This window comes from Portunus trituberculatus, chromosome 35 (assembly GCF_017591435.1).
Source record: "Portunus trituberculatus isolate SZX2019 chromosome 35, ASM1759143v1, whole genome shotgun sequence".
NCBI lineage: Eukaryota > Metazoa > Arthropoda > Malacostraca > Decapoda > Portunidae > Portunus > Portunus trituberculatus.
In genome coordinates this window covers 19,464,061-19,479,489 of record NC_059289.1, presented here as the reverse complement: position 1 = coordinate 19,479,489, position 15,429 = coordinate 19,464,061, and the positions used below count along the sequence as shown (strand labels likewise).

Genomic DNA, 15,429 nt, shown 5'->3' with positions numbered 1-15,429 from the left:
GAAGACATTTATTTGTAGGTGTTTCATCACATCTGCTGTACTCATGTGTAGCTACTCTTATGTAATTTATAAATATTGTAATAGAATGCAAATATCAGATTTTAACACGTAACTTAGAACTTAGAATGTGTTAATGAAATTTACAGCACGAGCATAACTTGCCTCCTGGAAATGCTACTAGGTAAATGCACACTCCTAACAATACCTTATCATTGTAGGGAAAATCTGGCCGGCCTGGTATCCCTGGAGAGATGGGTGAACCAGGTGAGATTGGTCCTCCAGGAACCAACGGAAGGCCTCCAGGTATAACGGGCATACAAGGATCTAAAGGTACCCGTGGTATCCCTGGCAGACCTGGTTTAAAAGGTTAGTCTTAACAGAAAATGTGTTTTCAGTGTTTTTGCATTATAAATATAATATGATGTCATAAATAGTGACTGTAATCTCAGATGAGATTTGTTTGATCAGTTAATTACCATATTTTATGGCTCACAAGATGCATCTTTTCTCCAAAAAAAAAAAAAAAAAAAAAAGTCTTGGGAAATGGGCCTGCATCCTATGAGGCCAAGGTTCAGTATTGAGGCAGTGGTTGGTGGCCAATCTACGGCAACAGAGGCTATAAAATCAAACCCCAGACATCTTCACACATGTAAACAAAGTGATGATAGGTACTACACCACAAAACAATTCTTTCTTTAAAGGTAATAATATAAAGTAGGTCATACTTACCAGTAATTTACATAGAATGACACCAGTCAGGAAGAATTTCTATACATCACATGAACCAAAACAAAACATGGAAACGGCAATCTTGATCTTGACACGGGCAAGACTCACTGCATTCTTTGCAGTTTTCCTCCTTGAGGTAAGACACACTTTCATACAATTAAAATTATACCTATCATTCAACATCTTTACATTACAAACATATGAAAAAAATTATGAAAAAAGAAAAAAAAAAGATTATTGGGCTTGTAGTCTCTCACAGTCAGTGCTGATGCCATATGCTAGGTACATGTTTACATAAACATCTCACAAGATTGGTACATAGGCTACTAGCAAATATTAAAATGTTTAAATGCAAAATACAGGAAACTAATAATGATCTAAATAAATGTGAGTCTTGAAATGTCAGGTGAAATCTTTCAATTTATATTCAGAGCTTAAATCTGCTCATTTACCTTTTTTATTTATTTATTTTTTTTTTTCATTTCAATGTCTGCCAAAGCTGAGTGTGCCTTATGAACCCATATATCTTATGAGCCATCAAATATAGTAATTAGTTGATGAATTTATCTGATTTTTGTAGATCACTAAGATATTTCATGCTTAGAATATGTAATTGGATGAAATATTGTATCATGATTATTGTCATTATAAAATCATATCACTAGAGATCTAAGCTATGTTGCTAAAAAATATAGAGATTTTTGTATCATGTAGTGAACAACAGCTATCATGCCTGCCACTTTTCATGAAAAAGCAATATAATTTCCTTAATTGTGAGTGTGTCACTTTATAACAATGATGCCAAGCCTTAGATTTGCATTATGAGATCAGGTCTTCTATGAATGAAGAGTGATAAAAAATTTACTGAATGTGATGTAAGAGGAGTAATATCATGAGCAAACCATGAATGAGATGAATGACCAATGTGAAGAGAGTGTAACATGCAAGAGGGATGTTGGTGAGACAAGGAAGAATGGTTGCAGGTGATAAAAATAGAAGAACAGTTGTGAACACCTGTAGAGTGACAAAGCTTCAAGACCTGAATGGAAGAATCCCCTCACATTTGCTCAGATTAGCTGATCAAAATGGATGTTGAATCCAGATGAGGAAAGAGTTGGGAATGCTAAGCAACTCTGTGGACAGCTAAGATTAATCATAAACCTCAAAGCTTAAATGTACAGAAACACTTGTGAATATGAATATTTTTTATCTAGATATCGTCTCAACTGTACCTTCTTCACTGGGAGCATCTACTTGGCATATAGATATAGATATACTGTATGTATCATGGAGATAATAACTGTGCCTAATTTATTTTTTTGCCTTATAGTGACCTCCAATTCATTAGATAGATGTATACTTTTAAACCCATTTATTTTCTAAAACATTTATCATGCCACAGTGAGCAGCTTCATGGTACTCCTCTCCACAGGTCTTCCAGGTGATCCAGGCTTCCCAGGCCTTAATGGAAGGTATGGTCAGAAGGGTGCCAGGGGCCTGCCAGGAGATCGTGGCCTGCCAGGTATCACTCAGGGTGTAGAGCCTGCTGAGCTTGGCGAGCCTGGCCTACAGGGACCACGTGGTATCCGAGGAAGGGATGGCTTGCCAGGCTTGCCAGGTATCAAGGTATGTTATTTGCTTACCAGAACTGTACTGTCATAATGGAGAAAATTTTGTGCCTACATTTACTTTGTTTTTAAAAAATGAGGAACACTATTGTCCATGGTTCTTGCTATACATTTCGAGATTATGTATAAAATGAAACACAACCTATCCTTCAAAACCATGGATTAAATCACGGTTTTTCTCTCATTTACTCCCAGCAAGATCTAATAGCATTAGTTCAGGGGGTGCTGTGAACCCTCCATTCAAGCTAGTTGTGATCTTGCTGAATGTTTCCCTTTGTGTCTCACAACTCAAGGGGGCAGTCACAGCCTGCCCTTTAAAGACAACTCTCCTTCTTCACACAAAACTACATGCTTTTATCACACACACACCCTTCACTTAAAAAAAAAAAAAAAAAAAAAATTGGCAACTACAAATCCAGCCTTGGAGTCTCCTTCTGAGGAAGGAACCAGAAATGTCCCCATGTTGGACTGCTCTCTCGATGGGGATCCAAAATGTCTTGACACCTTCCTCGACCTCATTAACTTTGCAACATTTACAGTCTTAGATCTAATTTTCAATCTATAGAACACCACCTCTCCTCTACTAAACTTCATCTTCTTTTCCTCACTGAAATACAACTGTCTGAGGCAACTGACAGTAGCCCATTCTCTGTTTCCTCCTACTTTCCCTATCCCCATTTTCGCTCCAAAGCTGGATGTTGCGTCTATTTACACAACGACTTAACTTGCTTTCAGATCTTCCAAGTTTTCCACATGGAACATCTGGCTTCAACTCAATAGTCATTCTTTAACTAAATTTATCTGTGCTGTATATCTCTCCCTTAACTCCTCTGACTATGGTAAATTCTTTACTATTTAACTTCCAAACTGGAGCATGTTCTGTTCCTCTATCCTTCATGGAGATCTCCATCCTTGGAGATTTCAATGTTCACCACCAGCTTTGGCTTTCCCCTCCCTTCATTGACCATCCTGGTGAACTAACCTTCAACTTTACTATCCTCCATGACCTAGAGCAACTAATGCAACATCCTACTCATATTCCTGACTGTCTTGGAGATACACCCAATATTCTTGATTTTTTCATTACCTCTAATCCTTCTGCTTATGCTGTTACCTTATTTTCTCCGTTGGGTACCTCCGATCACAATCTCTTTTCTGTATCGTGTCCTATTTTTCCAATCCCTCCTCATGATCCCACAAAGCGGTGGTGCCTCTGGTGTTTTGCCTCTGCTGGTTGTGGGGACCTGAGGAGGTCAGAGACCCATCTCTTTGTGCTGAACACATACCAGAGGTGATAGTGTCTGGCATGAAGGCATACATTCCTCACTCTTTTTCTCAATATAAACCTTCTAAACCTTGGTTTAACACAGCCTTTTCTCGTGCTATACATGATAGAGATATTGCCCACAAAAGGTACTTGAGCCTTTATCTCCTGAATCTCATGCCTTTTATATTTCTGCCCAGAATCATGCCAAGTCTGTTCTGGAATTTGCCAAACACTCCTTCATAAATAGAAAATATCAAAGTCTTTCAAGCTCTAACTCCCCTCGAGACTTTTAGCATCTGGCCAGAAACATCTCTAATAACTTTACTTCTTCATCTCTTGCCAGAAACATCTCTAACAACTTTACTTCTTCATCTTTCCCTTCTTTATTTCATCCTGATGGCACCACCACCATCTCAAAACATATAACATAACATAACATAAATAATAGGATAACAAATGGCCACCAGGGCCCATCTAGGTTATCCTGTATCAGTCGCACAGCGACCTCGTCATCAGTACTTAAAGATACACTTACAAGTACACAATACATTATACACTAATTCTAAATATTTGGCCCATTAACAGGGTTAAGTCCTGCGGCGAATTCCTCTACAATCTTTGATCCCCATACATGGGGATCATGTCTTGTTTAACTATAGTAAATTTCTTATAAAAACTATCATGCAGCGCTGTACATAATTATAAATCTAATAAATTTAAGTGCTTATCTAATCTGTTTTTAAACATTGTCAAACTAGTGCTATTTACAACCCTCTCTGGCAATGCATTCCAGAAGTCTTCTATGACTAAAGAAATATTTTCTTATATCTAACCTGCAGCCTTGCTTTCTAATCTTCCTGCCATGATTTCTATTCCTACTTCCCTCCTCTAAGGTAAAGAAAGATCTCACATCTATGTAGTTTATATCTGAGAACATTTTAAATAACTCGATCATATCCCCTCTTATACATCTCCTCTCAAATGAAAACATGTTTAATTCCTTTAATCTATCTCTATACTCCAGGAGCTTTAATTCTGGTATCATCCTAGTTGCTCTTCTCTGAACTGCTTCTAACATCCTGCCTATAATGGGATGACCAGGCCTGTATGCAATACTCTAAATGGGGCCTAACATAGGAATTATATAAGCTACACACCACTTCCTTACTTTTATAACTAACATTTCTATTTATAAAACCCAGGATTCTATTTGCCCTATTTCTTGCTTCTAAACATTGCTTTGAAAATTTCATAGTCCTGTCTATCACTACTCCTAAATCCTTTCCCTCCTCTACTGCCTCTAGCCAACATCCCTCCATCTCAAAGCTAAAGTTTGTGTTGTCTTTACCTAAATGCATAACCTGACACTTTTTAGAATTAAACTCCATCTGCCACCTGTCTGCCCATGCTATCAGCCTGTCCAGGTCTCGTTGTATTCTGTAATTGTCCTTTTCACCCTGTACTGCACATGCTATCTTAGTATCATCTGCAAACTTTGATACTTTGCTACTAATTCCTATATCTAAATCGTTAATGTACACCAAGAAAAGAAGAGGTCCTAGCACTGATCCTTGGGGTACCCACTAACCACTTCCTTCCACTCAGACATTGCCCCATTTAATACTACTCTCTGTTTCCTATCAGAAAGCCATTCACTAATCCAATCAACTAACCTACCCCTATCCCATGTAGTCTCAATTTGTACACTAGCCTCCTATGCGGTACCTTATCAAACGCCTTGCTAAAATCTAGATATATAACATCTATGCTATTTCCATCATCTAACTCCTTGGTAATATATTCTAAGATATCGAGCAAATTTGTAAGACAGGACCTCCCTGATCTAAAGCCATGTTGGGTATCTCTAATTAATCTATTCTCATTTAAATGCTCCCAAATACTACCCTTAATGATTTTCTCTAGTATCTTACATACTATACTAGTTAAACTGATCGGTCTATAATTATTCGCATCATCCTTCCTACCTTTTTAAATATTGGAGTAACATTAGCTAACTTCCAGTCCTGAGGTATCTCAGCAAACCTAAGTGATCTTTCAAAGATTAACTTAAGTGCTTCAGAAATACTGTCTACACCCTCCCTAAGTACTCTGGCATGTAGCTCATCAGGACCACTAGCTTTCCTATCGTCTAGTTCAAGAATAAATTTCCTAATAATTCCCGGTTTTATATCAATATTTTCTAAAGCTCTTAAACTACTCGTCGCACTGTTTGTAACAGGATTTCCTATTCTTTCCCTAGTAAATACTGAAGAAAATTGTTCATTCAATAATTCTACTATGTCTTCATTTTGATCCACTACTACACCATCTTTTCTGAGTGGTCCAATCCTATCCTTATTTCTTTTATCACTGACCTTGTAATAACTATATAATTTTTGGGATCTTTACTCCCAGCTCTAGCTAGTTTTATCTCTGCCTGCCTTTTACTTTTTTTTTTATAACCTTACTCAAATCATCCCTGACCTGTCTGTACCTAATCAAATCTACATCTTCCCCACTTTTCTGCAACTCTCTATATGCCCTCTTCTTCTCTCTGATCTGTCTACCTATCTCGTGAGTCCACCATAATGGCTTCCTGTTTCTCTGCCTTATATCTTTGTAAGGGATACACTGCATCACTATACCCTTTACTACAACCTTAAAATATCCCACATCTCCTGTGCAGTTTTATTTCCAAAACTATCTTCCCAGTTTACCTCTCCTAATAACTGACATAACCTACCATAATTGCCTTTCTGATAGTTTGGGACTCTAGTCTTATTCACTATATTATCCCTACTGGAGTTAATGATAAATCTAATTATATGATGGTCACTGTTTGCTAAAGTCTCTCCTACCTCAACTTCCTTTAAACAATGCTCAATATTTGTTAGTACTATGTCTAAAACCTTCCTCCCCCTAGCAGGTTTATCTACTATCTGCACTAAATAGTTATCCTGAGAACTTTCCATAAACTTATTTTACTGACTTAAGATTAGAATCCCCTAAGATAATTGTTTGACTAGTACACCCCCTATTTATCTCATCTACCATAAGGTTGTCTACATCTGCTGACTGGTTAGGTGGACTATAAAAAGCTCCTACTCTAATAACCTTACTTTTGTTTACTCTAACATCCAGCCATAAGGACTCTACTCTGTTATCTACCTTAATACCATTAACCTGACTGGAAATGAAGGATTTTTTTTACATAAATAACTACTCCTCCACCTATCCTACCAATTCTCTGGTGTAAATACATAATGTATCCATCTACTTCATATTCTTTCCTATTTTTCCTAAACTTTTCCTCATTTACCCATGCCTTTGTGACACATACAACATCTAAGTCCTCCTCAACTATATAACTAGATAACTCGTCCTTCTTGTTCCTAAGACTCCTGGCATTTACATAAAAACATTTAAGTCCTGCTACCTTCCTAGATGCTGTCTCCTTATTTGGAATCCTAATCTTATTCTCTCCTATTTGCACCTGGAAATCTTTCCTAATCTTTTCACTATCTCTGTTTATCCTATCTAATTTATGTCTAACATCTTTCTTCTGGAATGCATTTGCTACCTCACCCCCTACACTCCATCCCAACTCCCCTCCAGACATCCACTCAGCACATCCACACCCTTCCTACTCAGATGCACACCATCCCTAGCATACAAATCCCTTTGTCCATAGAACCTATCCCATACATCCACAAAGCTGACACCCACATCCTTACACATCCCTTTTACCCGATCATTCACACCAATGGCCCTAGACAACCATTCCCTGCTAACATACACACGAGGCAAGATTCCTGACACTACACACCTCCTACCACTCTCCCTTATCTTGCCTAACATTTCCCGAAATCTTGCCACTAACTCCTCCGACCCACCTGCTCTGACATCGTTCCCACCTACGTGCAAAACTACTACACCCTCCCTCTCCATCCCCCCAACTCTCTTCTGCACCTCCTCACTCACTGCCTCATCTGTCTCTAAAGTTGAACCCTTTTCTCAAACCTTTGCTAAAAACTCCACCTTGGATGATTCTGGGCTTGTCCCTCCCTTTCCTCCCTCTTACTATTTCATGCCTTTAATCAAAGTTCTTCGTAATGATGTCTTCCATGCCTTTGCTGGCCTAAGCCCTTGAAGGTTTATGCACCTGATGAAATCCTTCCTATTGTTTTAAAAAACTGTGCTTCTGTGCTTGCACCTTACCTGGCCAAACTTTTTCAACAGTGTATATTGACTTCTACCTTTCTTGCTGGGAGTTTGCCCACATTCAGCCTGTTCCTATAAAGGGTGACTGTTCTAATTCCTCAAACTACCGTCCTGTCACTTTAGTCTTTTGCTTGTCTAAAGTTTTTTAATCTATCCTAAATAGGAAGATTCTTAAACATGTAATTTCGCAATCTTCTATCTGATCACCAGTATGGCTTCTGTCAAGGTCATTCTACTGGTGATCTCCTGGCATTCCTTACTGATTCTTGGTCATCCTCTTTTAGAGATTTCAGTGAAACTTTTGGTGTCACACTAGACACATCAAAAGCTTTTGATATAGTCTGGCATAAAGCTTTGATCTCAAAACTGCCCTCTTACGGTTTCTATCCTTCTCTCTGCAAGTCTATCTCAAGTTTCCTTTCTGACCATTCTATTGCAGCCGTGGTAGACAGCCACTGTTCTTCTCCTAAATCTATTAATAGTGGTGTTCCTTAGGGTTCTGTCCTATCACTCACTCTCTATTATTCATTAATGATCTTAAGCAATCTTCTCCTATCCACTCCTACACTAATGATACCACCCTACATCTTTCCACATTCTTTCAGAGATGACCAACCCTTCAGAAAGTCAACAGATCATGCAGGGATGCCACAGAACACCTGATTTCTGATCTTTCTAAGATTTCTGATTGGGGCAGAGAAAACTTAGTAGTGTTCAATGCCTCAAAAACTCAATTTCTCCATCTATCAACTTGACACAACCTTCCAGACAACTATCCCCTCTTCTTCAATGACACTCAACTGTCTCCCTCTTCCACACTGAATATCCTCAGTCTGTCCATTACTCATAATCTTAACTGGAAGCTTCACATCTCATGCTAAAAACAGCTTTAATGAAGTTAGGCATTCTGCAGCATCTCTACCAGTTTTTCTTGCCCCTCCAACTGCTAATTCTATACAAGGGGCATATTCATCCTTGTTTGGAGTACTTTTCGCATGTTTAGGGGGGTTTTACTCACAGTTTTGTTAAATAGGAAAGAATCAAAAGCTTTTCATCTCATCAACTCCCTCCTCTGACTGACTATCTTCAGTCTCTTTCTCACCACCGAAATGTTGCATCTCTTTATCTTTTATCATTATTTTTATGCTAACTTCTCTACTGATCTTGCTAACTACATGCCTCCCCTCCTTCTGTGGCCTTGCTGTACAAGGCTTTCTTCTTCCTCTCATCCTTAATCTGTCCAACTCCCTAATGCAAGAGCTAACCAATATTCTTAATCATTCATACCTTTCCCTGGTAATTTCTGGAACTGCCTGCCTGTTTCTGTATTTCCATCTTCCTACAACTTGACTTCTTTTGAGAAGGAGGTTTCAAGACATTTGTCCCTCATTTCTGGATAACTCTCATGATCTCTAAGGAAACTGGCAACCCTGTGGGCCTTTTTTTTTTTTTCTCCCTTGGCCAGTTTGCTCTCCTACATAAAAAAGAAAAAAAAAAAATATCATGAAGTGGATCACAGCCCTTTGCTCACACCATGGAATGGATGACATACTGCCTCTCCCTCATACCAAGAGTGAATCACAGGTTTTTTTCTCACAGTGACACATCCCACATATTACAGGGTCTGGCAGGTAACCCAGGCCAGGCAGGCTACCCTGGGCAGCCAGGACAACCAGGGCAGCGAGGTGATGTGGGTGACATGGGATTTGAGGGCCCTGAAGGTCAGTAGATGTCAAGAATCCTTGAAATAACTGTCATGTATGAGTTACAGTCTCTAACCCCTCATGACATCACAACCATTGATTGTGTTACACTGCAGGGACCCCCAGTGAGAAAGGTGAACGTGGTGAACAAGGCAGAGAGGGATGGCCAGGTAGGTTTGGCCGGCCAGGAGTTCCAGGGCAGAAAGGTCAGCCTGGCAACTTTGGCACTGATGGTCCACGAGGAGCTAAAGGATTCCCTGGAGAGGCTCTGCCAGGTCGGCCAGGTGCACCTGGAGATCAAGGTGAGTCATACCGTTTCCCTGTCTATGTCTGGTGCTGCCTTTAGCCTTGTCTGCTAATGTAACTCGATCTTCTACAAGGCAACTTCTAATATACATGTATGATCAAATCCCTACTTGATGAAGTAGCTTTCCCAAATATATCTATAGCAAGAGTGCCATTTGTCATCTTTCTTTCATGATAGTTGTCATTGACTACAACAGCCTCTGATGTGTATCATAGGTCTGCCTTCTTCCTCTCATCCTCCACATCCCTCTTCACCACCCACATGCTTCTCATACCTCATTCATTGCTTCCTCTCTCTCTCTCTCTCTCTCTCTCTCTCTCTCTCTCTCTCTCTCTCTCTCTCTCTCTCTCTCTCTCTCTCTCTCTCTCTCTCTCTCTCTCTCTCTCTCTCTCTCTCTCTCTCTCTCTCTCTCTCTCAGCAATTAAATTTACTTCATAGAAATAAGATAAAATAAAATTAAAACCACAATACTTGCAGGTATTTTCAAATGACAGTCCAGTTATTACACAAAAATAGGTATAATGTAATTTACATAAGTCCAAGAGAAGTATGAAATATTCCTAGACAAATACAATGAGAGGGTAAAAAATGTGTTCTAATATACAGAGATAAAAAAACAAACACATGGTATAATGGTATATTGCTGATATACAATGCAGGAAAGAAAACTGAGCCACTAAATTACAGACCAGCGTCACTTACTGGTGTTGTGGACAAACTCTGTGAAATAGTGGTCAAGGAAAAGTGGGTGAAATGTTTGAAAGAAGTATGTTATAACAAACTGCCAATTCTGCTCTAGGAAAGGAAGATCATGTGTGATAAATGTACTACATTTCTATACAAGAGTAATAGATGAAGTACAAGGATGAGATAGCTGGGTAAATTCAGTGTATTTAGGCATCAAAAAAACATTCATTGAAGTTCCACATTATAGACTTACAGAAAATGGAACATATAGAAGGTTTCAGATGGACATTACTCGATTGGATGAGGAACTACTTACAGGACAGAGAAATGCAAACTGTGATCTGGGACATATGCTCAAAGTGGAGTAAGCTAACAAGTTGTGTACCACAGGGATCAGTATTAGCACCTATCATTTTCAAAATGTACATTAGTGATATGCAGGAGGGGGTGAGGAGTTACATGAATCTGTTAGCAGATGATGGAAAAATTGTTAAGAGTAATAAAGAGACATGATGACTGTATGGAGCTACTTAGAGATTAACAACATTTATGAGTGGAACAAAAGGTGGAAATTGGAATCTAGTGGTAAGAAATGCTATGTGATAAAAATGGGTAAGGGTAAAAGAAGACCTGCATGGGAAGGAAATCATAATAAAGAGTAAGGAAATAAAAGAGATCTGATAATTCAAAATATCCTGACTAGAGGAAGGCATATGTGGGATAAATAATAATAAATATTTGGATGGTATTTCATTTACATTGACAAAAGTACGATGATCATAACCACCATAATTAGACCCAAGATGGAATATGCAGCAGTGATTTGGTATCTGCATATGAAAAAATATCAAGAAGTTAGAAAGAATTTAGAGTATTGCTACAAAGGTGTACTGGATCTGAATGACCTAATCTACAAAGAAAGAGTGAAGAAAATAGGATTACCAGCTTTGCAAGATAGAAGAGAAAGAGGAGATCTAATAACAATATACAAAATAGTTATCAACATTAAGAAGATACACACACAAGACCTGAAGTTAACGAAAGGAAATAGAAGAAGATGGACGAGAGGACATTCAAAGAAGATTGAGAATAAGTGTTTAAGGGATATCAAAAGGTATAGTTTTCCACATAGAAGTGTGGATATTTTTAATGGACTAAGTGAGTAGGTTGTTACAGTGACAAGCATACATGTTTCAAGAAAAATTTGATAAGACCTATGAGCCCTGATTGAACCCTATTATGTACAACTAGTAAAATCCAACTAGGTAAATACACACATAGAAAAAAAAAGAAAAAGAATTAGGGATGATAACTACAAAAGATACTTTAAAAAAAAATCTCCACCGAATAATAGAAGTATGGAATAGACTGCAGAAAGAAGTGGTCAACTGATATTTGGTAAAAAAATTCAAAGTTCAACTTGACCATTTGAGATACAAAGATAGGACAGTACAAGTTAAGTTCCCCTCCAGTATACTAAGGCTAGGTAAATACAACTACAGTAGATAAATACATACACACATGTTGTATAAGTATGTGGTACATTGTGTGTGTACATTGTGTGTGCCCATCTCATTCCTGTCTTAATAAAAAGCATTACCCAGTCCTGTGTGTTCCCAGGATTGAGTGGTTCTCCAGGAAGGAATGGACTGCCAGGTTTGAATGGGCCAGCTGGCCAAATTGGACAGAAGAGCTTCGAGAGGGGTCCTCCAGGTTTCCAGGGCAGACCAGGAGTTGTGGGGTGAGTGTGCTGCTGTTCATGTGCAGTTAGAAAAAAGCTATTTGCACTGCAAATATCTTGGTTATCTGAATGGACAAAATATTCTTGCTTAATGGAGATCCATTAAATATTTTCATCATAGGAGGTATCTGCATCCGCACGTTTGTCTTTTACCTACAAAGAAGGATATAGTACACATAGAAAGGAAATATATACTGGATCATTTGGATAATTATATAGTGGAGTTTTTAACAGTTTCAAATTGTAAGAGATGAAGTTTTCTAAATAGGCACTCATGTACCCACATAATTAAAACTGTCTAGGTATTTTGTTATAAAATGTTGCATTTTGTTGATGGGCACAAAACAAGTGAACTGGAATATACAAAGAATGTAGAATTGGCTGAGTTTATCAATAACTGTTTCAAGAAAGTTTACACCAGGGAGGATGATTTTAATGATTGTGTGGAGACAGTTATGATTGGCAACACGTTGGGCGAGATCCATATGGAGTGAAAAAAATGTTGAATAAATTATATGTAAGAAAGGTACATGGACCAAATGGTGTGTCAAACTGGATATTGAAGGAGTGTAGCAATGAGTTAAGTGCCAGAATATATAGTATCATAAATTGTTCACTGGGAGAAGGCAAAGTCCCTGCATACTGGAAAAGAGATAATATAGTTCCAGTTTACAAAGGTAGTAATAGGAAGGATCTGATGAATTATAGACCTGTATCATTGGCAAGTGTGGTGGCTAAGATGTGTGAAAGGGCAGTCAAAGACAAGTGCATGGAGTATCTTGAGACTAGTAATTTGTTAAGTGACAAACAGTTTGACTTTCGGAAGGGACGTTCATGAACAACTAACTTAACATGTTTCTTTTCAAGAGTTTTTGGTATATTACAAGAAAGAGTTGGATGGGATGTTTGTGTTTACTTTGATCTGAAGAAAGTGTTTGACAAAGTTCCACATAAAAGACATGTCGAAACTCAGGATTTTGTGAAGGGCAGAAAGATAAGGATTGTTATCAGAGACAAAAAATCTACATTTAAAAGAGTTAACAGCGGAGTTCCTCAGGGATCAGTTTTGGTTCAGGGAGATGAGGATTGTCATCAGAAACAAAACAGAGTTCACAGTGGAGTTCCTTAGGGATCAGTTATGGCTTCATTAACATTTGCAATATATAGTACTAGAAAAAATATACAACCATGTGGATACATGGCTGTATTTTTGTCTAGTACTGTACATAAATTATATAGCTGAAGAGGTGGAGAGTGACACCAGTCTGTTTGCTGATGATGCGAAAATTCTGAAACAGGTGAATGAAAATGAGCACTGTGACTTGCTCCAAGAAAACTTAGATAAAATTTACAGATAGAATAAAAAATGGAATATGGAGTTCAATGCAAGAAAATGAAGCATATTGGAGTTTAGGAAAAGCAAAAATAGATGAGTCAGAGTTTATAAGTTGGGGAAAGAAAACATTCAGAAAAGAAACATGGAGAAAGACTTAGGAGTAATTGTTATGGATGATATATCACCGGGAAAGCACACAAGTAAAATTGTGGGAGAAACTTATAATTACTCAAGAATATAAGAGTGGCATTTTTATACATTGATGAGGATATGATGAAGAACATTGTAACTATGTTATGTCCAAGGCTGGAATATGCAGCAATTGTTTAGTCACTGAATCTGAATATTTAAAAGCTAGAAAGGATCCATCAAGCTGCAACAAAGATGGTTCCAAGTCTAAAAAACCTCCCTTATGAGGAGAGATTGTTAAGATTGGATCTGATGTCCCTGGAACAGAGAAGAAGGAGAGGAGATTTGATGGCAACATTTAGACTGATAGAAAGAGATTTGACAGGGAAGATTTGGTAATATGTGATGAGCGATCCATGAGGGGGTGCAGGAAGAAACTGAAGAAGGGCACATGCAGGAGGAATATGTAAAATTACAGTTTTCCACACAGAACTGTCAAAGCTTGGAATACCTTAGATAGAGAAGTGACCGAAGTGACAACAGTACATAACTTTAAGACGAAGTTTGGGATAACAGAGATGGGACAGCAGGAGCATAGCTCCCCTCCTGTATGCTACAATTAAGTAAATACACACACACACAGGGAATATGTCCCGAAATATAGACCCAAAGAAGAAGGAAAGAAAGATTGGTTTAATGCAAGGTGTGCTAGGGCAAAGGAGAAAAGAGCTGGAGCATGGAAAAAAATGGAGGAGAAACAGAAATCCAGAAAATAAGGAAAACTTCAAAACAGCAAGAAATGAATATGCTAAGGTGAGAAAGGAAGAAGAAAGGAACTATGAAATGGACATTGTCCAAAAATGTAAGGAGCAACCAAAATTGTTCTACAGATTCATAAATGAAAAAATAAGGCAAAAAGAAACAATAGAAAGGTTAAAAGGAGAAAACGGGATGGTGTAAGACCCAAAAAGTATGGTAGAACTGTTAAATAGTAAATTTCAGGAGGTCTTTACTAAGGAATCCAAATTTAAAAGACCACAGGGTAATAGAGAGACTGTCCATATGAAAGAGATTAAAGTAACCAAGCTTGAAATAAAAAAGTTGATGACAGAATTAGATGAGGAGAAGGCAATGGGACCGGATGAAGTCTCAGGCAGAATATTAAAAGAATGTAGAGAAGAACTACCAAGTCCTATATACAAAATCATAAAATGCTCAATAGAAAATGGAACAGTACCAATAGAATGGAAAAGAGCTGAAGTGGTTCCCATATATAAGAGCAGAAGGAAGGAAGAACCTTTAAATTACAGACCGGTATCACTAACTAGTGTAATATGCAAGATGTGTGAAAGAGTAATAAAGAAAAAATGGATTGAGTTTCTTGAAGACAACAAATTATTAAAAAATAGCCAATTTGGTTTTAGAAAAGGTCGGTCATGTGTAACAATTTTACTGAGTTTTACTCTAAAATAGTTAATAGAGTACAAGAGAGAGAAGGATGGGTTGACTGTATTTATTTGGATTTAAAAAAGGCATTTGATAAAGTGCCACATGAAAGATTACTATGGAAGTTAGAGGAGAAGGGTGGCTTAAAAGAAAGCACATTGAGATGGATGAAAAATTACTTGAGGGGGAGAGAAATAAGGACGATTGTTAAAGATATGAAGTCCAAGTGGAGAGC

General features: G+C 37.9%; 1 protein-coding gene across 1 annotated transcript in view; it reads left to right on the top strand.

The window, feature by feature from the left end:
- Positions 1–15,429, top strand: part of LOC123513269 (collagen alpha-5(IV) chain-like) — a 116,522-nt gene that overhangs the window by 59,312 nt on the left and 41,781 nt on the right. Inside the window, exons 12-16 of the mRNA XM_045270339.1 lie at positions 219–366; positions 2,162–2,355; positions 9,467–9,566; positions 9,665–9,850; positions 12,163–12,283. Coding sequence (XP_045126274.1) covers positions 219–366; positions 2,162–2,355; positions 9,467–9,566; positions 9,665–9,850; positions 12,163–12,283 — 749 coding nt within the window. The remainder of the gene's footprint in view (positions 1–218; positions 367–2,161; positions 2,356–9,466; positions 9,567–9,664; positions 9,851–12,162; positions 12,284–15,429) is intronic.